We start from the raw sequence: 25,394 nt of genomic DNA on the forward strand, positions 1-25,394 counted from the left end.
AGACAAGGAATCATTGCTTTGGAGTCCTGCAACACAGGGACAGATCCCAGCTGCTGCGCCCAGCAGTGTCCAGCCTTGCTGCAGGGAGCTTCTGTGCTGCCTTTCACATTGCTGGGAGAGTCCTGTCCTTGTCAGTTGACAAAACTGATCACAGGTCTAGAGGAAGAACTCGAGTTTGCCTTTTTTCAAATGATTTTTCTGTGTATCCATAGGAGTGGTTGTAGCACGATAACTTTCAAGGTTTTTTTTTGGAGTAACTCCTCATCCTGGGCTTTTAGGGAAATTTTCAGCCTCTGCCCAAAACCAAAACACTGAAAACAAACCACAGAACAGGGGACAGAGCTGGGCATGACACAATTTGCTTATCCAAGGACACAGTTTGTCCTTGGCTGTGTCACTCCTGCCAGGTGTTTGCCCAACCTATCCCACGGAGGCTCTAGCAATGATCTGGGCAGCCTGCTCCCCTCCTGAGCCCTTCAGCAGGGGCAGAGATCTCCTTCATCACTGGTGAAGCTTCTTATGCCTGGTCCTGTCTCCTGTGGCCATTCCTTGCTGTTATTTACACATCTGTAAATAAAGGAAGCTATCATTTCTGCCCAGCTTTACACTGCATGAGTAAGGCCCTGGCTGGAACAATGCCTATTTAAAATTGTATGTGCTACTGGTCTGCTTGAAAACAGAGACACCTCCGAGCCAGTTAGACATAAAGAGGAAAGTTTATTAACAATCCCTTCCCAAGGCAGAGCTGGAAGCTTGCTGGAAGCAGTTAGGAATCACAAATGAGCTGGTGCCATGAGGGACAATGCTCCTGGCTGTGCCTCCCTTCTCCTGGGGCAGCAGTGCTGATGCACCAAACCCCAAAAAGAGCCCAGCTACAAAGAAAATGCCTGACAATCCTATTTTTAAACTGGTGCATGTCCTTGAGCTCCTAGGTTCATGACAGAGAGGAAGAAATGACTGTTCTACAAGCCTGCATTCTTCTGTGGCTCTTTGCTGTAATCCAGCAGTGAAAGGGGGTTAAACCTGCTCTTAAATGGGAACCTCTTAGAGAAGGAGAAGCAACCAGGGCTCTGACTCATAACAGGACAGATACAGGTTTCTCTAGGAACTCACTGCAGTCCCGTAATATTGTAGATTTCATTGGTGAATTTTGTCTCAAGGCTGCTTTTGAGAAGGATGGAGATGCCGAAGGTGACAAATGTGAATTCTCTGTCCACTTGGATTGCTTTGGAAAGACTTTGTTGGGCTGAAGGGTTCTTTCTGACCATGAATTTCAGCTCTCTGCCAGAGAAAAGAGAGGGTCCTTAACCTGGAGGCTTCCCCTGCATTAGTCAAGCAGAGGCCAGGAAAGCAGGGGCTGGTGCTGGAGAGTGTTGGAGCTGCTGCAGAGGATCCTGCTGACTTGGATGGACACTGGAGGGGATCCCAGAGCCCAGGCTAAAGTGAGGCCCATATCCCACCCTGAACAACCCTTGGCCTCACCAGGACTGGCACGAGGGGATGGCACACACCAAAGTGTGTGTGTGGCTGTGGGGGGAAGCTGAGGGTGGTGAGGGAGGGTCTGTTCCCAACCAGGACAGAGACAACATCTTGTCAGGAACTGCATGATGAAACCTGCTGATTTATGGACAAGCAGTACTTGTTCTGGCAAAAAATAGCTTCCAATTAGCCTGAAAACAGACTGCTCTGGGTGGATTTGCAGACTCTTATTTATTGGCAAACTTCATTTTAATATAATCAGCTGCTTGGCAGGCAGGTTAGGTAATGATCCTTGATGTGAGCACTAACAGATTTGAACACTGAGCACAGCCTTTAGTGCCCAGAGCCCTCTGCCAGTAGCTGAAATGCATTTGATACCAAAATGCCATGGGAACCCAGGAAAGCCCTTTCCAGAGCACCTTGCTGAGTACATGAAAATGCCACCTTCAATAATTCACAATGTCTGTTCAGTAAGCTGGTGTGTATGTGCAAGGAGGGGGGTAATAAAACATCTCAGACCTGGCCTGCCAGGATAATTCAGTGGCTAGTTAAATCTCTCAGCACTATTAATCAATAGAGTGGCTCACAGCATAAATAAATCCAGAATGTAATATGACAGGGCTATGGAAGCACATGGAAAACAACTCTCCCTCTCCTGTGTGCCGTGCTAAGTGCCACAGTGCTCCAGCAGTTATTCAAATAACATCAATGCTCTAATACTTCAAATATTCAGACCTTCCACCAGTGCTATCCCATGTTTGAATGTTACCTAAATGTTTTAAACTCTGCTCTGTGTGTGATGCAGGGAGCTGGCTGTGAAAGTTAGGGAGCAGATTGCAGACTCCATCACTTAATTCAGTGTCTCATTTCAGTGATCAAGAGCTGATGTTGTGAGTGGAGGATCTCTCCTTTCCTAAGACAAAAGCATTTTACCAGAGCTGGAATTATGTTTCTGCAGGTCCCTGGTGAGGTATGAACAATACTCTTGACACAACTTCTACTGCTGCTGTAAATCTGCAGATGTTTTCAGAGCTCCAGATTAATCTACTCCTTCAGCCTCTGTAGGAATGCAACACAACAAGGCAGTGTTCAAAATTTGCTCATCCTGGTGAATTATTTGCAGTTGTACTGTAATCTCTGTTTTATCCTTACTGTAACTGAGCCAGAATCCAGCCTACTAGCAGACATCACAAACCAGTATGACTAAATAACATAATTTAAATTTTCCATTAAATTCAGCCTATAACTTCCCTTCTTCCCTTCCGTTCATTAATGCCAGGCTAATATTTACCTTTAAAATTTACAGATATTTGTAGACCTTCCACATATTTCTTCCACCAAACTGATCTTCAGCCAAGCATATTCAGTACCTTTACTCCTTCCTGATGAACCTGGCAAAAATTCCAGCTTTCAGGTTAGTGTTGGCTCTGCCCAGATACTGGTGGTTATGCTCAGCCACTGGGATGTTTGTGGAAAGCGGATGTGTAACTGCCTCAACATGTCTAAATTTGCATCAGATTTTTGAATCCACATGAGTACAGAGTCTGCTTTTCATCCAGATGTACTCTGAAACTCTGATCTTTCCTCCTTGTGCTACTCTGTCCATTTTCTCTGGCTGTGAAGTATCCAGTTTCAAGCACACATTTCTGTGAAGAAAATAATTACCCAGCAGCAGCACACCTACAACTGAGCTATAGCACATATTAAAGCTCATCTTCAGGCTTCAGTGCTCATTTCACACAAAGAGGAGACGTGGGACCAATTATAAGGCTCAGCCCATGTGCAGTAACATGTTCAATCACATCTTGCTCATGCACCCAAGCCTCATAATCCAGCACTTCCTCCAGAAATATTGATTTGCTGTCCTGTCCCTTAGTGCTTGTGTCCCTGGGGCAGTTGCTGTAATGAAAATATTACACTGGAAGGCCTTGGAGATTCCCTCTGTATCGAGCAGAAGTCTGAGTTCAAAACAGAGATTCACAGCAAGGGAAAGAATTTGTTCTTTGTGCTGCTGTCTGGGCAGGATTGCCCCATGCCTTTCAGACACAGGGGTTCAGCTTCATGGGTGCCTGCTGGGAAGCTTCTGATCTCTCACTGGGCACTGAGGGGAACACCAGGCTGGAGCTGCTGAACTAGAAAAGCAAAGACAAGATCTTAGGAAAGATGGCTGGCTGGCCAACAGAAGTGCTTGTATTAAGAAGATGGAACTGTCTAGAAAATAATCATGAAGAGATGGAAAATTCCTAATGGAAATCTTTATTCTGTCTTTATTATAAATCTATACTCTGAGTTTGCTTACAGAATTCCCTCACACTTCTGTAGCTTTAACCAATTCCCCAGCTCAGAGATAATTACATTATGCCAAGAGGTAAGGATGGCACTCTTGGATTACAGGAGGTAGAAACAGCCATATTTATTACTCCTGATTAAAACATGGTATTGGAAAAGAGCATTACTTGAGTCATCAGGATATCACTTGACTGTTGCTTTCCTTTACATTTAAATTAGAAAAAAAGAATAAAATTGCATTAAATTATAAAGAGACTTTCAAGACAATATTCCAAGGCTTCCCACAGTGGGTGTATTGTATGCTTATATTATTCTCCACCCATTGTAAATCTCAGCAGTGGATCTTCCCCCGCTGATGTTTTGCATTAGTAAATGGAACTCTCTGCTCTGTCCCCTCAAAGATTAATGCCTCCATCTGAGGAAGTAGTTGAATACGTGCTGGCAGTAGTGCTTTCATGATTAGCAAATGGGAGACTGTGGGAGGAGAACAGAATTTGCATGTGTTGGATGTTGGCCTAAACATACTCTCACTGAATTCTGGACATCAGGGAAGAATTGATACAACACAAGCTTTTAATCAGCAAAACACAAGAAAAAAAAAATAAAATTGAAGAATCCTACATTTAATTAAAAAGTTTTTCAGCCCTCTTTGTTCCAAAATGAACAGATGTGTCTGCAGAGTGCACTCCAGACATCTCAAACCCATATTTGCTGTCAAGGGGCATTACATTTTATTAGTGGTCCTGGGGAAAGTTTCTAAATTTTTGTAGAAGTTCAAAATACTTTCACCAAGCTATTTTTTTTGAAGACACACAATTGAAAGATGTTTAATTGCTACAAATGTTAAACTGATCCTTCAAAGTGCATGTGATGCCTCATGTGCCCATGGCATCCAGTGCTACTTGGTCCTGATCCTAGTACAGACTTTTCTTCTGCTGTCTTGAAGTCCTGTTACTCATTAGAAAGCTACCCAGTGAGCCTGCTTAAAAACAAAACAAATTTGCCTAAAACAAAACCAGACTGTCAGCAGAGAGGAGGTTGACTTTGCCACCTGGCTCTGTAAACAGCTGCATGCAAAGAGCTGCCTTAGGACCCACGTTTAGTCAAATCTAACTTACGTTTGACTTTTTTTTTTTTTCACAACCAGCAGCATGTGAAGGAACAAATAAGCACACTCTGTACAGAACAAAGGACATTCATCAGTGGGATATTTTGGCCTCTAATTGAACAGCAGTCATATCAACTTCCTCCTTCACCCAGGACTGAATGTCTTTGCTGAGCTGGGGAAGGAAAGGCAGAAACACCTGTGGGCACTGCAGATTTTACCACAGCTCTTGCAAGAGTGCACTTGCTAACCGGAGTGCTCTGGCTGCTTTCCAGCCAAGGCAGATACAAGATTTTGCCTGCTCAGAAATCATCTAAGTAGTTTCAAAACATGTTCTTCACTTCCTGCCTAAGCTTTTTCAACTGTTACCTTCTGCATTAGAGACAGTGGCTTTTAACAAGGGGTAAAATTAATTCCCAAGTCTGGCATTTGCCAAGCACTATTTTTTGATGATGTTTGACATTTTTACTGGTTTCTGTGTTAGTTTTTAAATTAAACCCTTATGATCATTGACTAAGGCCTGAAATTCTAGATGTGGATGATACAGAAGTGTGAAAGAAAAGTAGGTAAATATATTGTATGTTTTTTAAAGGAGTTCTAAAATGAATTTCTCCTGAAATTACAAAGGTGCTCTAGTCTTCTTTTGGTTTAAGGGCTACTTCAACAGAGGCAGTTTTCAGATTCCCACTGAAGAATATCCTTGTCACTTTCACAGTTCCCGACAAGCACTAAACTGCTGGAATTCGAGATGCCAATCCCTACCAGCCAGGCACTGCTACTTAGTTCACACTGTCATTTTCCCACTAAAATTTGAAGTGGAGGAAGGTACCTGAACACCAGTTATGTGGGAACCAAGGACAACAGCCTATGGGCCAGATAGCATATCAGACAGCCACTGCCTCTGTGTAGATAACGTGTCCTGACGCTGTGAAGTGCTGTTTGTGCCCGACTTGTGCCGAGACTGGTGATAACTGCAGCCACCCAGCGTCACAACACCAGCACCCTGTGTGCTGGGTGTCTGCAGAGCCACTGGCATCACCCTGGCACTGCGTGTTTGGAACTGCAGCGCTGGCACAGGTCGATAGCTGGGTCGATACCGCGCAGTTGGGTAAAAAACAAACTTCAGGCAGAGCGTGTGAGCAGCGGTGCTGCCCATGAGGAGCGTGTGAGCAGCGGTGCTGCCCACGGGGAGCGTTGTTTTCCCTGCAGTTGGGGTTTGACGTTGTGATAAGTGTACAAACAGGAGCGAGTGCGCAAGCGGTGTGGGTGCTGCCAGGGCTGGTGGATTTGGGCAGCCTGGAGCAGAGGATGGGGCAAACACAGGAGAGGTTCCCGCCACAGAAGGAATGACCTGTGAGCCCACACCCACAGGGCAGAGCTTGTGGGTCACTGTGCAGCAAGAGATGGGATGGCCAAACCACACACCAGGCTCACCAGGCTCCGGCCAGGAAAGGTTTCTTATCGCAACAGTGATTCCATGCCGAGCTCTAAAGCAGGACATCAAGAAGAGTCTGTCAGAGGAGAGCTCCATGGAGGCACCCTCGGGCATTTCTGGAGGCCTGGCTGGTTCCCCAAAAAGGAGCCATGGTGCCCTGGCACAGGAGCAAGTGGAAAAGAGCCAGAGCCTGTGGAGGAGGAGGTGGGCTATGCTGGGTGAGAGGAAAGGGTGCTGGGGATGCTGGGACCATCTCCACCTGGACACTTTACAGCTCCTGGGCTGAACTTCACCCAACCAGATGCATTTGTTTAATTGTTTGAAAGATCAGTTGGGTCTGTTCAGCCTGAAGACAGGAGCCCTTATTGTGGTGTACAACTGTGGGGTTGGGAAGGGAAGTGAAAGGGCAGGCACTGATCTGCGGGTGACAGTGACAGAACCCCTGGGAATGGCCTGAAGCTGTGTCGGGAGAGGTTCAGGATGGATATTGGGAAAAGGTTCTTTGCTAATAGGTAGCTGGGCACTGGAACAGGCTGCCTAGAGAAGTGGCGACCACCGAGCCTGACAGAGCTCAAGAACCACTTGGACAATGCTCTCAGGCACGTGGTGGGATTATTGGGGCTCTGCTGTGCAGGGCCAGGAGCTGCACTTCAATATCGTTGTGTGTCCTTTCCGACTCAGAACATCCCATGGTTGTGTCACCTCCCAAAGGCCGGGACGGGTGGCTGCCAGGAGCCCTCCCGGGCCGCCGGCTCGGGGGCCGCGGCAGCGCGGCGCTGACTCAGGCGCTCGGCAGGCGGCGCCTTTAAATGTGCCGGGCCCGGCCGCTCCGCCTCAGGTGCCGCCGCCGCTCTGCCCGCCTGCCCGCCCGCCTGCCCACCGCCTCCCCCGCCGCACATCGCGCCTGCGCCGCCCGGCGCTCCCGCTCCGCTCCGCACAGCTTTGTCCGGGCCCGGCCGAGCGAGCGGCGGCTCCCGCGGAGCGACCCCGGCCCCGCGACCCCGGCCCCGCCAGCGCTCACAGCCGGGGGCGCGGGCGGCCCTTAAGGTGGATCGCGCTTAAGGTGGAGCGCTGCCGTGAGGCGGACCGGGCGTTAAGGTGGATCGCGTTTAAGGTGGACTCTCGGCGAAGCCGCGCCTGCCGGCGGGGGGGCCGGGGCTCGGCATGGGGAGCCCCGCCTGAAGCGGGGCCCGAGGAGCCGCGCCGGCCCGGCCCGAGGAGGAGATGGGGGAGGCCCGCTGCTGAGGAGCCAGCTTCGCCCCGGCCGCTGACAATGCCCGGCTCCCGGCCGCTCGGCAGGAAGAGGCAGCCCATGGACGAGGGCGAGGTGGGCAGCGCAGCCCGGCGCGGAGCTGCCGGGGCCGGCGGGAGCGGGGCTGCTCCGGCTCCCGACCGCTCCGAGGGGGGCGGTGGCGGGGGGTACCCCCGTCGTGTTTGGATTGGGAGAGGTTTAATTTTCTTTAAAGGCAGCTCCTTCATCACCGCCATCCTCCTCCTCCTCCTCGTCCCTTTGCAGCTCTGAAGCCGTCCCGGCCGCAGCCTCGCCGCCGGCCCCCGGGACCCCCCGGCGCAGCGCCATGGAGACGGTGGGAAAGTTTGAGTTCAGCAGGAAGGACCTGATCGGGCACGGAGCCTTCGCCGTCGTCTTCAAAGGCAGGCACAAAGAGGTGAGAATCCCTGCTTTTTATTTCCACCCTCCCCGCTTCTGCTTTTCATTTATTTATTTATTTCCTGCTCTGGGCCGAGGTGGGGGCAGCGCGCCCCGGTCGCCGCATCCCCGCCGCAAGCGGCGGCTCTTGCCAGCCTGGGCATCACCCCGGGCTTGGGGTGCTTATTTTTATTTATTATTGTTCGCCTTGGAGTTTCTTCCAAGCAGGTGTGTGTCCCGGCAGGAGCCGGGCAGGTGGCTTCACCTTGGGGCTGGGAGGCCGTCAGCTGCCTCCCAGATCCACTCAAAACCCGTCCCCACCTCCAAAACAAGGGAGAAAAAAATCCCTACACACTATCTATGAAAAGAACTCTTTAGTTTGTTTGGGATTTTTGTGTGTTTGTGTCTGTGAAGTCTTCTCCTTCTCCACTTAATTTTTCAAGGAGGAGGAGAAATCTCTTACTGGTAAATAAAAGGAAACCAATCCGGCAGTGGATTTTCCATCATTAGTGCTTGGGATAAGCCACGGCTCCCACAGTGCATTTATTTCTAGTGATTAAATAAGAGGATAATCATTGTATGAAGTAGTAACAAAAACCTAAACCTTGGGCTTTTCTCCTTGGGCTGACAAGCATAATTCAGGAAAGGGCAAGTCTGAACAAGTAAGGAGAAGGCATTAGGATGTGAAGTGAGAGGCCTTTACCGGTGCTGCAAGACACTTCTTTCAGTAGGATTTGTAATCTGTTAAGAGGCTGCTTATCCTAATGTGAATGAATGGTGAAATTTACATTTGTTTGTGTTATTTATGTACTGTTTCAGAAACCTGAGCTGGAAGTAGCTGTGAAATGTATTAACAAGAAGAACCTTGCGAAATCACAAACACTGCTAGGCAAGGAAATTAAAATTCTTAAGGTAAAGGAAGACTGGCTTATTTTCTTCAGTCTTTATTCTATATGCCCTTTGTTGCTCCTAGCTTATGGTATTTTTTTTTTTTTGCTTTTTCTAGGAATTGAAACATGAAAACATTGTTGCCTTGTATGACTTCCAGGTAAATACATTCAATTATGTCAAAGCATTCTAAATTTGGGAAAAGTTGAATGGCGTTTGTGAAATTTCACTTTTTAACAAGTGTTTGTATTCTGATGTGTACTCGGGGTGGGGGGAGGTGGGGGGGAGAGAAAGCCTTCTGATAAGTTATGGAAAGATAAACAAACACAGCAGATCATGTGTTAGTTGTTGGCTGGACCAGACAACTCATGTGCAATTGGGAGTTGAGGTGGGAGCTTCTGCTCCAGGATGTTACACAGTGAAATGCAGTGTGGTGAATACGTCTGTGCTGGAAGCTTTTAAGTTCTCAAAATGTTAGAAATAAAATTAGTAGTTATTTTTGGCATGCCCACTTCTTTATTTTATTTCTCTGGTCTGGATACACTCCCTGAGAAAATTTCTTTTTCGTTGGCCATGTGAAAATAGCGCAAGCATGACTTCGTAGCATATGATTGTCTTAGCTCCAGAGGATTTTAATTTGCATTTTTTCTGTTGTCCTTGTGGTCGTCACTAAGTGTTAAGTGTTAAAAATTGCAGCAGACATTTTTCCTTCAAAGCCAGCCCCGACAATCTAATCTAGAGGGGCTAAAACCGATCTGCTGCGAAACGCGAACCATCCAGTTTCAAATTTATTTTTTCCCCCTTGCTTATTTGTTAATCCTGCTTGATAACGGGGCAAGTTTTCTTTGCCGTTTGTGAACGCTTTTTAACAAATAACGCTGCGGGATGGAAAGGCGGTGCTGGAGGATGAGGGGCTGCGGTCCAGGCGGTGCTGAAGGGTGAAGGGCTGCACTCCAGGGTGGGTGACCGCTGTGTGACCACCCCGGCCGGCCCTGGCGTGGCTTATCGGCCGTGTCCTGCCCTGTCGCCGGTATCACGCGTCCCGCAGGCCGCCGTGTTTGTTGACATTTCCTCCTTGTGCCGTGGATTGGCTCCGGTGGCTCCGCGTCAGCCCCGGCGGTGAGTGCCGGCGGTGCCTGCTGGGTGCTGTAGTCCGCCGCTGTCACCCGCTGTCACCCGGTGTCACCCGCTGTGCCGCAGCCCCGGAGCTGGGACAGCCCTGGGTCCCTCCCTGCCGGAGCGGGGGCTCTGCAGGGCTGCCCTGGGGAGCAGAATTGCTGCTGGGAAATCTCCTTGGATGGCTGTGCTTTGCTCCTGAGCTCATCTGGCAGAGCAGCCTTTGGGCTGATGAGCGCTGCAGAGTAGCTGGGAAAGCTTCCTGTGGGCTCAGCCCACTCAGAGCACTAGGTCTCATGGTCTGGATGTTTTTGTTTGTTGGGTTTTTTTTTTCCTTTTCATTCTCTGTACCTTCCTAATTTGCTTAATAACTTTTCACTTGAGAGAGTGACTGGCTGCTCCTGCACTCCATAGTTAGCATTTGTATGAAGTATTTATGCTTACTGAGATCTTTCAACACTTTTGTTAGATTCCTCTCCCTGCTTCAAATTACTGCTGAGTAGGAAGCAACTCAAAAGACGTTTTCTGCAAAAGGAGCAATTTCATCACTGTTGCAATTATAGAAATGTGTTTTTCTCCTTTTGGGATGAGCTTTATCAAATTCTGTGTTTAGCAGTGTAGTCTGGTGAGATTTTAGCAAGAAGTTATGTCAGATACCACAAAACAGGAACTTAAGAATGGTCCAGGGCTCAAGGCATGCCCAGGTTTGTGCTTAGTTACCAGCTTTGTCATAGAGTCCTTGTATGACCTGGGTAATTTGATTTCTCAGAGAAAATGAGATTATTTAGGGGGCATTGGGTGTGGACTCTCCTCTGGTGGGAGGTGATCTATTACCAGACAGTCTGTCACAGTTAACCCACATATGTTGTGTGTTTAGTGTGTCTGAGTGTTTGGTCTTGCTCTGTGTCTGCTTAGGGGTTGTGTGAGAGTAAATTATCTGCAAAGGTAAAAGTGCAGGTCTGTGGAAGGCTGGCTTCTGCCCACCTTTGCTTTGTGGAAAAGACAACTACTCACATTGCTCCCCTGATACCAGATCAGGAGCTTCATTCATAGCTGCATGTGTATTTATCCTCAAAAATACCATATTTGCAGTTAATTGAATCCTTACTTGTAGGCTTTCTAAAGTAGAAGATGTTTAGCCTTGCATTACAACATAGAGCAAAAGGGAAAAAAATACTTCCTGTGAAACTTATTGTTGCCCTGTAGCTTTGTCTGTCATTGCATTTTGTGTCCTCCCTTCCTCTGCACTGCCTGTCAACAGTGACTCTGACTTTTACTCGTGTGTTTCTTGCACACAAGGAAATGGTTACCAAAACCACAGTGGCTTTAAGCGAGTGATTACACCCAATGATGCTTTCATTTACGTTTTCCTGGTTAAAAACTCATGTTAGCCAGACCTCTCACAACATGAGATTTTTGATGTAAGGCTAGATTTGCTCCAGACAAACACTTGCAGTACTGACATTTAGTACTGACGAGCAGCTCTCACCCTTAATTCATCCTTCAAATCCGGGAAAAATTGCTGTGTTCCTTCTCATTTCACAGATCTTTGTGATACTGGTTCATAAATAATGACAAAATAAGAAACTTCCTAGGAATAAAGGATTCTGATGAAAGTTTAATCCATAAAAGTGCAGCAACTGGACTTTTATAGATCCCCTTGCTGGAGCCCTTAGTACAGCATCAGTACATGAGAATGGCTCACAAAATGAAATATGCATATTCCCATTATATGTGCTCTCATATTAATGAGAGGTGATGTTAATAGTTTAGGAGCCTAATGCAAGAACCCCTGCTCAAAAAGAGGATAAATCTTACTAAACCACATTTCTAAAAGTGCTGTCTATTTAGTGTCAGTATGGAGTTGTGGTGTGGGTTTTTCCTAGGCACAGGAGGTGTTTGGCAGACAGTAAAAGCTGTGTTCCACCCTGTGTGGGGTATATTAGTTGCTGCTGAGCACTACCTGACCCCTCAGCTGGCAGGCTGGGGTCCCCAGTCTGCAGCAAAGAGGAGCAGAGTGCTCCAGAGGGACATCTGGGTACCAGAAATCCTTTTCCTCTGACAACAGCCAAACGAGCCCTTGTTCCTTAAGGTGCAAATTAGTAACAACAAATGATGGTTTCTGCCAAAGGAGGACTTGGTATAGAAATAAAGTTTCTTGGAAAACTGGTCTCCACGACTCAGGATCAGCTCAACTCTTCGTGTTCATTGACAGGAAAAGCTTAGCACATGTGCTCTGGTGTGTGGGGCTTGCTTTGGTTTCCTTTGGGTCTCAGGACATTAAATCTGTGATCAGAGACCACTTGATGAGCTGAGGAGATTGAATGGTAGGAAGGGAACCCTTGGACTTGTCAGATCCTGGGAGCACTGTGTGCCAGAAAATTTCTTCCAGCACTAGGCAGAAGTTCCTGCATACATAGCTAAGATCTTTGGGCAGTGGGAGATTCTGGGTGTCTTTCCCTCCCTGTTCTGTGCCAGCTGCCTCAGATTGAATAGGTGTCAGCTGAATATTTCATATGTGGCTGTGTTGGTGCTAGGGCAGAAAATCTGCTGAATCTGGACGTGTCATGCTTTGGATATTAGAAAGCATTTTCCTGCATGAAATAAGAAGGATTATTTTTACTGACAGATTTTTCCCTAGTTGTGCACTGTGAGCTGAACTTGTTTCTTAGAGCAGCCTAGCTATGACTGTGCTTGAGTGGAGATCAGGTGGTTTTTGTGTTAGGTTTTAGCCCCCCAGTTTCTGGATGGGTGGGATGGACTGGTTGCAGCAACACAGCTGTTAAAGGCACACGAGACCCTGTGCTGTGACGTTTCTGGCTCAGCCTATGTTACCTGAGGGTCTGCTTTCTACACTTTGGTAACAGGTAGATTGATTATACTCACCAGTTTGGGATGAGCTGAGACAAATGCTTTGCTCAGTCACCTGGTACAGACTCACCAAAAATATTTCTGCAGCGATGACTGTATCACCTGGAGACAAAGAACACAGAGTCCTTGCAGTGCAGATTTTTCTTGTGCACATGGATTAAGGCATGGGTGGCAGAACAAATGCTTCTCAGGTTAGTGATCAGTCACCCTGGGCTGGTCTTGAGAGCCAGGTAATGACAGCTTTGTGTTGCTGCTGTGTAGAAAGTCCTTGTGATCAATATTGCTATGGCTGCTGGGCTGTGATGTGCTGTGCTGGCTGCACCATCACCCTTTTTCTGACACAGAGCCTTTAGATGCTACTCTGCATCTTGTGTACGTGCCTCCTGCTGTCCCCCAGGACCCTGTGGACAGCAGTGTCCTTCTGTGTGCCCTCCAGCACTGCTCACCTCTGCTGCAGCAGTGCTCTGATGAGCGTGGGGCTGGGTGAATCAGTGCTGCTGCAGTGTCACCTCATGCCTGGCCACCTCTCGTGCCACCTCATGCAGGATCTTCTGTTCCTCAGGCACTGCTGTTTACATGCTCTGTCTCTGGAGACAGGGCTCCACTGAGGCACTTGGGATGACTGAAGAGGCACTCTGTGTCTGGGAGATTGCTCTCCTGAGGTCAGGCTGCCTGCTTAAACCCTGGTTTAATTCCATCCCCTAGCAAAGCTGGCAGCTTGCCTGGTGAGTGGGTGTAAAGTGCAGCTCTCTGAACTGCCAAGCAATCCTCTTTCTGTTTGTGCTGCAGACAAGAATGGGGTGTCTGCTGTCCTGCTCCGTCAGCATCCTCGCATCTGTTGAAGGGAATCACTCTTACTGAAGATTGAATCTGGCTTAATTTAGAGCTAGAAGAGGAAAGGATGAAAACACAGCCACCCTCTGCCAGTTGTTTTGTAGGGAAATGTTTGGGAATTTAGTGGACCAGAATGGCCATGTTTGCGGAGAGTTGAGAGTTCTGTAGCGTTGAACTTTGATTTGATGCTGGCTTCCCCAGCCAAGTATCCCACTGTGCAGGTCACAGAAACATCCAGCTAATGTTGACCACTAAATATAGACCTCAGTCATGGGCTTTTTTTAGAGGGAGTTGTCTTGCCACATTTCTGAAATTATGGTCACTGTTTTACTCATGCTGTGTGTGAAGCACACACCTGTGTTCCTCTCACATGATTAAGGTGTCATGGAAGAGCCAGCAATGTGGTGGTTAATGGTCTCCAAAGCTCCTGTGGAAGGTAGCATTACTCAGCCTATAATGACAGATTAAGGAATGTTTCCCAGCAGTAATAGGAAACTGGAAGGCTGTTGTGTTCACAATTTGATAGCAAAGCTCTGGTGGCTGCTGTTTGTGCTGCTGGTCTTGAAGCTCCACCAGTGTTTCCACCATGAAAATTTCCACTGTGTAAATCCTTGTGATGACTGAACACATTTGGAGTGAGCAAAGCAAGGAGGTGAAGATTTGGATGATGGGTGGGAAGAAGTGTCTCCTAGTCAGTGGCTGGGCGGGATCAAATTCAGGTGGAAAAACACTGTTTAAATTAATTTCAAATATTTATAGGCTCAAACCAAAGCCTAATTGAAAGATTTAGTTTTGTGACTAGACTGAACTTGCCACTGAACTGTGAAACTGCAATAAACCTGTGTGTCTCAAAAGCTCATATTAGTGCTCATTCTTGTATTGAGAATGGAGGGTACAATTCACTTTGGTGTGTCCTCCCTTCTCCTCCTGCATTCCCACCTGTTGATACCACCTGAAAAGCTTTGCACAGACCAGCAAACAGAGGGTTGGTGCTGGTGGTAGGAATCCAAGCTGGATGGCTCTGGTTTGCCTTGGGAAAACATCCAGAGAACTGGATGTGGGTTTTCCATGAGGCAAACTGCCTCCATCCCAGAAGTGAGATCCAGTGGGAATGAGAAGCTAAGCACAGGGGTGGTCAGCAGAGGGGGTGGTCCATGCAAAGGCAAGGAGAGGTTTTTGCTTTGGTTTTGTTTTCAGAATAAGTATACATGGTTTTGCTGGGTGTTTTTTGTTGTCTGGCTGGTGTTTTTTTTCCCTGCTGTTACTTATGTTCATGTAGCAGGAGCAAATGGCACATTTGGTGGAAAATGAACATGAATGATGTGATCTTCCAAGGCAATGTTTCTCAGGTGCAGACCTAAACATACTTTGATTAAGAGAAAGCATCTTAATTGTCTTCAGATGTTAGGTTTCCTGTCTGAGAAATGTAATAACAAATGTTCACAGCAGAATGCAGGGACGAGCCCTGCCCATAGATAGCTTTGGAACCTCTGCTGTGCTTATTGTATAGCAAAGGGGCCCTTTAATTGTGCATTGTCTCCAGCTTTATAATGTGCAGACCTTTAATACTACCATAAACACAGAGATGCTGTGAAAATGCAGAGTGAGGATCTCAGAGCTGCATCTGTTTACTAAGCAAGGTTGTTTCAAGGGGGGCCGATAGAAATGAATCAAATTGTGCATCACTGGTTGCTTAGGGCAGTAATGTTCAGTCTGGCTGCAGGAGCACCTGGCTTGTCTCCTAGCATCAGAATAACAGGAGGAATTAGGTCAGCTGAGCTGGCATAGAGGGGATCAACCAGACTGTGGTTCCAGTGGGGGGGAATGAAAGATGCATCATTTTAAGTCATTAGAGATCCCATTTAGCAAAGCATCTTAAAAACCTCCAGGGAAGGGGAGACTCCCAGCCAGCTCTGAGTGCATTGGTGGCCCACGGTGTGGGAGCTGCTGCTGTGATAGGGACCCCAGGGACCCCAGGCAGGGCTGTGGGGTGGGCTCTGTGTGTCCCCTTGGGTGCTGTGTCACCTCACCCTGCGCTCACCCTCTTCATTTGCATTTGATGCTCTTTTCATTTGGTTGGCAATCATAGCCAGCATACTAAATATGTTAAAAAGTGCTAATTCCTCTGTTGTTTAAATAGTGCAGATTTGATGTTGTGTTTCTCTGGCTCCCAGTAACTGGATTTTTTCCTTTCTTAAATTAAGGCTGTTCTTATTTGAAAGAAAATGCATGCTCTTTTTCTTTATACCCCTTGTTTCCACCCCTTTGTGGTAACAAGTGTGCTTGTTTTCTTAAATCTGGTGAATGAAGTATGAAATAAATGGATGGAAAAGAGACTTGCAAAGGCCAGTCACTCATGCAGCTGCCACAGAAAACCCTGGGAGGTCAGACCTCTAATTTTCAGAGTTGCTTTAAAAAAAAAAAAGAAAACAAACACACCAGAAAAACCCAAACCAAAACAACTCTTGCAGAGTATCAGATTGTGTTTGGTATATACCATTAAAAAACAAGCAATTCCCAACTTTATCAGGGGGACTACATTAATCAAACCTCAGGACCGAGTCACTTTGCCTGTATTTGCACATATCTCAATAAATTAATGTATCTCAATGAGTGTGATTAAAACTGAAATATCCACCTCAACCCTTAACTCTCCCCCACTCCCCCTTCTCATTGGGCAGGCTCATAACATGCAACTTTAAGGTATGCAAGGATTTAATTCTACTACATGTGACTGAGCTTAAGGTAATGGGGAATTCAACCTTAAATGTTCAGTTTATGGTATGGCTGTGATACAAGAAGGAGATGAGGAATAAATACAGGAAAGCAAATCAGGTCTTGATTATTTTTGTCATTGTTTTTAGAATTCTGTAGTTTCCTCTCTTGACAGCATTAATATAATGCATTGCTATTTGCATAGGAGCTTGCTTTTGTTTGAAAAAGCTTCTAGATAATATTCTGCCTGTTGGCAAAGGGGTAACTACTTCCACCCCATGTCAGAAAGTCCAAACTTTTCAGGATTCTGCTGCTCTTTTTTCCTTACATTCTCTGCTGCAGCCTGCAATTCAGTGGTCTTTGGGCAGTGCATGGCTGGGGGGTCCCAGATGCTGTAGGAGCTGCAGTGTTACCCCCAGAGCAACGTGACTGCTGTAAGAAGGGCTTGTTTTTCAGTGCTCCAGCAGCACAAGTCTTAATTTGCTCTCATGTGCATGTTCTTGGTCTTGCCTGGAAGCTCTGTGACCTGTGAAACCCAGCACTTTTCTGTACCCCATTAGGATGTGCATCCCATGCTTTGGTTTCTGTGGTTAGGTGCAGTGGTGGCTCCAGCTGTGACTTGCTGTAGCGTGCTGCCCTGCAGAGGCCCCACAGGAGGAGAGTCAGGTTTTTCTGTCTGAGCTCTCTGCAAGTGTGTTGGGTCCCAGTGCTCTGTTTGAGGCCAGCAGTGAATTTGTGAAGCCCAGCAGTGAATTTGTGAAGCCCAGCAGCAGGGCTGTGACCAGCTGGGGGGAAAGGTGGGGCTGGACTGAAGGACCCTGTTGGAAGCTTGTGCCCAGTGGAAGGATGGTGAAGTTTCTCCAGGTCACTTGAAGGCTGAGCTGCCTCACCAGCAGTGATCCCATCTGGCTGTGGTGGTATGAGCTGCTCGGGAAAGAGCAGCTCCACGGACATGACATTGTCCTGTTTGTTTTCTAATGTCATGCAAGCAGACTTTAGAACTGTTGCCAGGGGAATGGGAAATAGTCTCCCTCCCTTCCTGAAGCCTGTGTAGTACCAGAGAATGTGGTTTTCCTGCTGTTTTTAATCTGCCCCGAAGTACAACCTGTCCTGAAACAGCTCATCTGTTGTACAGTGGAGAGTACAGTAGTGCCTGGAATGGGGGATTGGGCAGTGCTGACCCTTGGCATCACTGTTCTTCCAGTTCTACAAAAATCTGCCTGCTGCAAGGCCAGCCATCAACCATTTTTGTGCTGCAGGGCCTCCCTTCTGCTTGCTCCATGTCCTAGAGCAAGCTGGCAGGTCAGAAGGAAGCAGAATGCAGTCAATGGCCAGCTGTGGGCTAATTGTGGACAGAACATGGTGGGCCTTGCCAGGTCTTGTTTCTGATGCTTACTCCATGGGACCTACATTAAGAAATTAGAAGCCCTCATTATTTTGGAAAGTCACAGATCTGCTGACTCTGGAAATAACACTTTCCAGTCAGTAGCAGTAGGTTTTACCTTTCTTCATCTGAGTTAATTGTCTCCTGAATTGGAAGCCTGCTCAAAATGTTCTTGAGTTCCTTATTGATGATATTCAGGAGGAGTGAGGAGGATAACCAGGGCCAGAATACAAAAGGCTCTGAGACCTGTTTTTCTTTTCACTTGGGGTCAAAAGCCATGTGAATATCTTCTATTTGCTTTAGATCAGTTTTCCAAAGGATTAGCAATGATATGTTCTCCCACACTTCTGATTGATGTTGCTGTTGTCCCTTATCTCCCTTTTGTTCCAATAGATGAATCAGAAGATAATCCTTGCATTTCATGACAGTTTTCCTTTCCCTTTTCAGAGGCTAGCCTGCTCAAGCCAAGCTGTGAGCCACAGTGAAACAGTTCTAAGAGATTTTACTTTTTGCAAAGCTGTTTTCCTCTCTTTAGAACAGCAGGTTTGTTTTTCCCAAACCCAGTCAGTTTGGGAGCCCCTGCCTGAGCTAGGGATTTTCCAAGTGCCATTGGCCTAAGAATTGGCTTCTGTAAAGCAAAGTTGTGTTTGTTTGGACTGTGTTTGACTCCAGTGCCACTGTCAGAAAGCAATAACTGGAGACCACAGGTCAGAAAGGTACTGGCTCCATGAAGTCCTGCTGGCAAAACAGGAGGATGTGATACACAGTGGTTCTGCTGCAGTGAGAAGGGGAAGTAACAAAAAAGAAATGGAAAAGCTTAGCTTTCAGTTGGTGTTGAGTTATCTTCCACTGTCAGACCCTCAGCTTTATGTTGTGCTTCTGTTGTGTTGGTGCAGTTGGTGAAGTTCTGGCCCTGCTTAGAGAGATCCATGTGCAGCAAAATTATCTTTGCTTGGCAGCATCTCTGGGTGCTGTTGGAGAGGTGGTGTTGAGCAGCTTGTGGGAGATATCTCCTGAGAGGCACAAACCCTCTGCCATCACAGGGATGCCAGCAAACACCCAGGAGAGTGGTAAAACAAGTCTTGAGACTTGAGTGCTTATGGCTCCTCCACTGTAGGCAACAGGAGCCTTTTCAGCCCCACAGTGCTCAGCACATGGGTGTAACCTTGGAGCTGCCTTCATCTTCAATGTTCTTCCCAGTTGCCCTAGAAAAGAGGCCTTGTGCGAGGTAGAAGTCATTCTTAGCTGGTTTTCCCCCAGAGCGTACTACAGCACTGGTCTCACACAGATTGGTGAGAACACTGCACTGCTGAGAGAATCTTGGAGTGTTGTGTAATCAAATTTCCACTTTTTGCCATTCCTGAGCATCTTTCTAAACTTGGTGGCAGGCTGAGTTCAGGGGTAGAGTGCAGAGGAGGATTTTTCTAAGGAAAATTCCTCTCTCAGCCTTTTTAAGCTGTGGTAGGAGGATGACTAACTGTGGGTACACCCAGACATTTCCCTTTGGACACACCTAAACACACTCTTTCCAAGAAGGGGATCATGCCACCTTCCAGTATGGGTGGAGAGAAGATTTAAAGGGAGACAGGACAGTTGGGTCTTACTGTCCATAACACCATGTCTCCTGGTGTCACAGTGAGGAATTCTAACAGAGCACAGTCTTGGGGTGACTTACGGTGTATTGCTAAATGAGGTTTCTTCATTTCTTTGTCCTCCATCAGCAGATGTGTGTTATTTGTAGACAGCAGAGGCTGTTGCCTATTTTTACACTCAATTAAATTGTAACTTCATCACTGGGGCCTCTGCTGCAAGAACAAGCCAGGCAATGATCCAGACTGATTAATTATCAGCTTAATGCCTTTGGCAGAGGCGTTTTGCTGCCATTGTGGGGCATGGTCAGGGTACTGCTGCCCTTTGTGATGACAGGAAAAGTTAGGGGTTGTGTCTGTGCTGTTCCCTTCATTGAGCTTGTTTAGGGACAGGATTAGGCTTGGCTGTACAGACTGGCACATGTGAATAAGAGGTCCAGAGGAAATTATCTGTAACACTTCTTGAAAATAAGCCTCTGCAAAAATAGCGCAAACTGTAATACTTTTCTTGATGTGGAAATGAGTGGGTTGGGCATTTTGCTTTGGTTTTCAGAGAAACTGGTAGCTTGCAGAATTTGGCTTGCAGTATTTTTTTCCTTGTTTTGTTAATGAAAAAATCATAAATATAGTGGAAGGATAAAAATGGACAAGAAGTAGTTTCTGCTGCTGAATCAGCTTGAGAGAAGTCCATCAGCCTGTTTGAGAAACCAGAAGTCTCTTTAGACAGCTGAGTCTATTTTAACCACAGTAAGCTCTACTGGTTTTTTCCAAACACTAGTTTGTTTCTGGGACCCTTCTTGAAATAAGTGTTTAGTTTTGTTGGCAAAATTTTACAGATCTTTCTTGTAAGTGGATCTTGAAATGCCGAAGCTGCACATGTGTTTGTTATCCTTGCTGCAGGCAACTGTGATATGAAAATACCCTTGCTAGGTGTTCTGGCCAGCTCTGCCTGGTGAGGTTGGATTTTCAGAGGGTGCTGTTGCCAGTGATGGTTGGGGGAGCCACCAGCTTCTCTCCTCAAAGCCTTTCAGGCATTGCCCTCTTATCATACCAACACAGAGTGAAGAGATAAAACCACCAACCACCAAGGTCATGTTGTTGTTGGGAAAGTCAGGCAGAGCATCCCCCTTGCCTGTGCTGGTCCTTGTTTAACCCTGGTCACTGCACACGCTGCCTGCCAAAAATCAATGACTTCCTTGGTGATGTTTGTTTGCAGAGTCTTTAAATAATGCAGAGTGGATAAACAACCATACTGCAGAGTGTACATTAGCTGTTGGCTAATAAGTTATTACAAATATCTTCTGGACTTGGTTTGTGTAAGCTCTGGTTCCTCTTCATTTCCTATATAGGTAATAATACACTGAGCTTCCCCAAACCCTGCTGGCACTATGCATATTACAGTGCTGAGTTACTGAGCTGCAGTGATCACAGCACATTTAGCCTAGAAGTGTCTGTGAAACCTGTTTCTGTGGCAGTGATGAACCTGGTCTGGGCTGCAAAAACCACTTCAGACACTTCCTGTGTGCCCAGCAGTTGTTCTGCACTGAGTTCCTCAGCAGCTGCATTGCACTTCTGGTGTAGCTCATATCTTCTGGTACATCTGGGGCTGCAGTTCCTGTAGCAGTGAAAGACCTGGGTGTCTTTATCAACCTTGGCTTTCTGCTCTTCTTGCTTAGCACAGCAGGAGCTGGTGGGCTTTGAATGCTCCTGAGAATTCTCCCTCAGTGCTTTGTCATGTGCAAAGTCTGTGATGATGCTTGGGGTTTCCTTCTTGCACTGCTTCCCTGGGCTGGTGCTTTTAGCCACAGACTGGTTTCCCACTTCATCCAATGTGTGTATGAAATTGGATGACTTTAATGCATGCTGCTTTCAAATGCAGAGGTTGAAAAACAAAGCCTGTTGAAAGGAGTGTTTGTCATGCAGGGAAGTGCAGCAAACACTTTCTTGAAGTATCACAGAAAATTGCTTTTTCAACAAACAAGGGGACTTCAGAAAGCTCAGCAGAGCTCAGCAGTGAGAACAGCTGTAAGAACAGAGGGTGGCTCTGGGCTGTGGTGGATGCTTGAGCCCCTCCAGGGAAGGTGGCCAGTTCCCCTGCAGCTGTGGCTGTCTCAAATCACAGATAATGTATCTTCCTCCAACCAGTCTTCAGCAAACATCTGGAAACCCAGATTTCAAGTGGTAAGGTTAAAAGGATAGAAGAGAAAGCAAGAGGTGCTGAGGACTCCAGGCATTGACAAAAGCAGGGAATTTGGTACAGCTTGATGGGAGGCAGAGTTCTGTGGACAGACCAGGGTGAAAAGGATGAGAGCAGACAGTGGAGGCTGCTTGGAAACTGAACAGCTGCTAGGGTGGATGCTGGGGGTTTTGGAATGGTTTGGGTCAGAAGAGAAATCAGGTGCACAGGTATCTAAACAGCCTGAGAGTAAAGTCATGCTGCCCTGAGAATGGAGCCCCATGCTCTGCCTCTGCCTTCAGGACTTCTCCACTCACCCACACAGTTGTTGCCTGTGAGTGTCCCCAGCTGGGTCTTGAGTTTAGGAGTGACTTCTAGCTTAGAGGCTGTAGGAGTGACTTCTAGCTTAGAGATTTTATATAGTAGGTCTACTTCTGTCTGACTTCTGTTTCAACAACAGGATTTAGTCATTTGACCTCCTGGGTCTACGCAGGGTTGAAATATTTGGCTGTTTTCATGTTCCACAGAACCACTGTTCTTTGGTGGTGGTTTGGTGGCTCTGCTGGACACGTGCCAGGTTGGCACTGGTGTCACCATGTGCTCCACAGCCACCAAGGCTCCTGCTGTGGCTCTGTGCTGCTGTATTTTTGTGGGACACATCTCTGCACTCTCCTGTGCTTGTAGTATGGATATATGGATGTTTCCCCAGGCCTGGGGAGAGGTCAGCCAAGGCAGGAGGTGAACTCCCAGGATGGTAAGAGCATCACAGTGCAGCACCTGTAGTGAACTTAGGAAGATGAGGATTTGGCCTGGGCTTTGCTGGTGTTGACCCCTGTTACAATCCAGAAAGCTTTAGCCACCTGATAATGGCACTGCTAAGGCATGTAGAAAATATGGTTGGCAAATTTTACATTTTTTGTCTGAGATCTTTCCTTTTTGCCCTCTAATGGAAGGTGTCACTTGGGCACTTTTCAGCCACGGGGTTGAATTGCAGGTCCCAAAGTTGTGCTGCTCTTATCTTTCTGTTCAGCCTAGCCCTGCTCATGTGGGCACAGCTGCTATAAAGGGCCAAGTTAAATGTGGAAATGATTAAGGCTCTAAGATAGCAGTGTGCCAGCATCTGTGTTGCGTGCCACTGTTAATCCCTGGAGCCTGAAAGGACATGGAGACCCAAGCCACAATACAGGAGATCAGCTTGGTTAAACAGATGCACTCTCACAAATCAATAATATGCTTAAATACCTGGCATTTTCAAAGCAAACAGTCTTCCAGGAATTAAGCTATAATGTTTTTACCCTTTCTTCAGTCTGACTCATAGCAGAGAACAGATTATCTGTTTAAAAGGTAATACAGCAATTAAATGTCTGAAATATTTCAGTGCATAAATCCCTTAATTTTCCACTTTCTATTTCCCCAGGAACTGGCAAACTCTGTCTACTTGGTTATGGAGGTGAGTGTGTTGGTTTTTTTAACCTCCTTTCCCTCCCTCTTTCTCTTTTTGAATATTTTAAACCCATTTCAAGCAGATCAGCATGTTTCACAAGTGGTGCTTCCTGCTGTCAGTCTCACCTGTGAGGCTCTGTCAATCTAATCTGCAGCTCAGGCCTTGGAGCCTGTGGGTGCAGAGAGCAGCCAGGGGATTTTTCATCTTGCTGCTCTCAGAAGGTCCTGCAGACACTGAACCTCAGGGGTCAGGACGGTGCCACAGGGGAGTGAGTGTTCAGGCATCCACCCACCAGAGAGAATGTTCTGGACACACATTACCTGCAGAGCCTCTCAGTGTTTCCCTTGCTCTGCAGTTCTTGCTTGGAGGTCTTGTTGACTTTTCCTGATGATGTGGAACATTGATGTGAGGAGTTTCAGTTTTCAGCTGTGTCCACTCCCAGGCTTTCCTCAAACAGCTTTCTGCTGCTGTCTCCAGTGCTGACCCCTCTGCTTTGTTCTGGTTCTGCCTTTCTCTCTGAAGTGCTTGAACATGGATGATGCTGGTGTATCATCATGCAACATAACATTTAGGAGAAATAGGAGAGGAACTCAGAGGAATGGGGTTTTCCCTGCCAACTTCTGAATATGTATTTTGACATGTATAATTATTTATGTTTAAATACTGTGATAAACCTGCCACCCTCCTGAAGTTTACTGTTTTTTCTTGTTAATCTTTGATTTGCCCTGTATTAACTGAGCTTTCTCTTCTGTTTGCAGTACTGTAATGGTGGTGACCTGGCAGACTACCTTCACAGTAAGTACAGCAGAATGGAGAATATCCTCTGGGAGGGTCACCCTTCATAATCTTTGGAAAACTGAGAAACCATGACAATAAAAAGTGGTCTTGTAGTCCTTTCTATGTAGGTCAGTAGCGACTGTTGTCAGAAGCTAAATATTTTAGTTACAATGGCCTTATAGGTTAACCATATTCCAGCACTACTAGGGACACAGTTTGTGTTTTCTTGGTGACTGGAAAAAAGCTGTTTATACTGAAGCCTTGCAGTTCTGTAGTGTTGGATTAGAATAAGATGCCAAGAGAATATTCTCTAAGTTACCCCTAAGGTGTCCCCACATCTAGGGCAGAAAAAATTTCCTGTTTCAGCATATTGTGGATGACTGTGGTGTAGCCAGTAGTGCTGTGAGGGTGACCCCATTAATTTTGGGGTCTTCTGGAGAGTGTAGCACAAGTATCTGGGACCATGGTGCCTTGAAGAACCTTTTGGTGAGACTCAGGGGTGTCTTTGCCATCAAGCCAATGCTTTACAGGTCATTCAGCTGGACTGCTGGGACTCAGGCAACCCCTCAAGGTATTTTTCAGTGCAGCACAGGTACAGGACCCTGGTTTGTGAAAATCACCTTGCACCTCAGTACCTAGGACAGGTAGGAGGATAAAATGTTTAACAATCTCTTTGGCTGCACCCAGATACAGCCCTTCTATTTTTTTTCCCCCTGACTTTGTTTTTTTCCCTTAAAGTAGCTTTCTGGTTGTTTTGCATGTTAACTAGAAGATTACTAAATGTGAAGAGACAACTTTAATCTCATTTCATGTGTGGCTCTGGGTCATGGTTAAACAAAGTTTGTTCACATTGTTCAAATTAAAAGCTAGTCAGCTGGATAATACTTCAGGCTCCTTTTTGAGGTATGTGATGCCTGGAAATGGCAAAAATTGAAGGATTAAAAGATAAATTTACATTTGCCCTACAGCTAGTGTTGGTGTCCCTAGAATAATAATTTGGGTCTTGATGCTGGCATGCCACACTCTTCCTACAGGGTAATGAATTATATTTGTGGACTTGAATTTTCAGAAAGAGTTTAGTACTTGAAGGAAAAAGAATATTCTGTCTTTCATGTGCTTTGTTTGTTTAAAGTGTGGGTGAGATAGAAGTGACAGGCATTTGTTTTTTAAAATCCAGGTTTAGTGTGCTTTGTCTTAGATATGTTTTGCATCTGTTGGGTATTGCTGTGCTCTTTTTAGATCTTTAATGGTGGTAGAATGTTCTTATGAACACCAGTGGAGGATGGTTTTGTATTTGGTACCTTCTTGTTCTTTCTGATTGCAAATGCAAATTTTATAAATCAAATGCTTTTAAAAAATAGCAAAACTTCAGTTTTACCAGTGCATGGGCTTTGAAAGCTAAATTTTTTAGCTTTCATGCACATGAAGTGAACCTTGATCTTAAAGCAGTGGGCTGTGCGCTCTCATTGGCAAAACGTGTGTGCAAACAAGAAATTATAGAAACAAATAACAGAAACAAGGATTTACAGGAAATCATCTGGTCTGTACTACTACTTCTGTGTGTACATTGTTGTTTTCCCTTCTGCCACCCTCTTCCCCCCAAAAAAAACCCTCAAGAAAAAAGTGAAGCATGCAATTAGTTAG

At 46.4% G+C, this 25,394-nt stretch overlaps 1 protein-coding gene across 3 annotated transcripts in view; it reads left to right on the forward strand.

The window, feature by feature from the left end:
* Positions 1-7,496: 7,496 nt before the first annotated feature.
* Positions 7,497-25,394, forward strand: part of ULK1 (unc-51 like autophagy activating kinase 1) — a 76,032-nt gene continuing 58,134 nt past the window's right edge. For all 3 annotated transcript variants that reach the window (XM_071445298.1, XM_071445300.1, XM_071445299.1), the window contains exons 1-6: positions 7,497-7,635; positions 7,825-7,975; positions 8,776-8,868; positions 8,963-9,004; positions 22,947-22,979; positions 23,732-23,768. In XM_071445298.1, the coding sequence (XP_071301399.1) occupies positions 7,886-7,975; positions 8,776-8,868; positions 8,963-9,004; positions 22,947-22,979; positions 23,732-23,768 (295 nt within the window). In that variant the 5' untranslated portion in view covers positions 7,497-7,635; positions 7,825-7,885. The remainder of the gene's footprint in view (positions 7,636-7,824; positions 7,976-8,775; positions 8,869-8,962; positions 9,005-22,946; positions 22,980-23,731; positions 23,769-25,394) is intronic.

Source organism: Agelaius tricolor, unplaced genomic scaffold (genome assembly GCF_023055355.1).
Source record: "Agelaius tricolor isolate 1412-34295 unplaced genomic scaffold, bAgeTri1.0.p SCAF_20, whole genome shotgun sequence".
NCBI classification, from domain to species: domain Eukaryota; kingdom Metazoa; phylum Chordata; class Aves; order Passeriformes; family Icteridae; genus Agelaius; species Agelaius tricolor.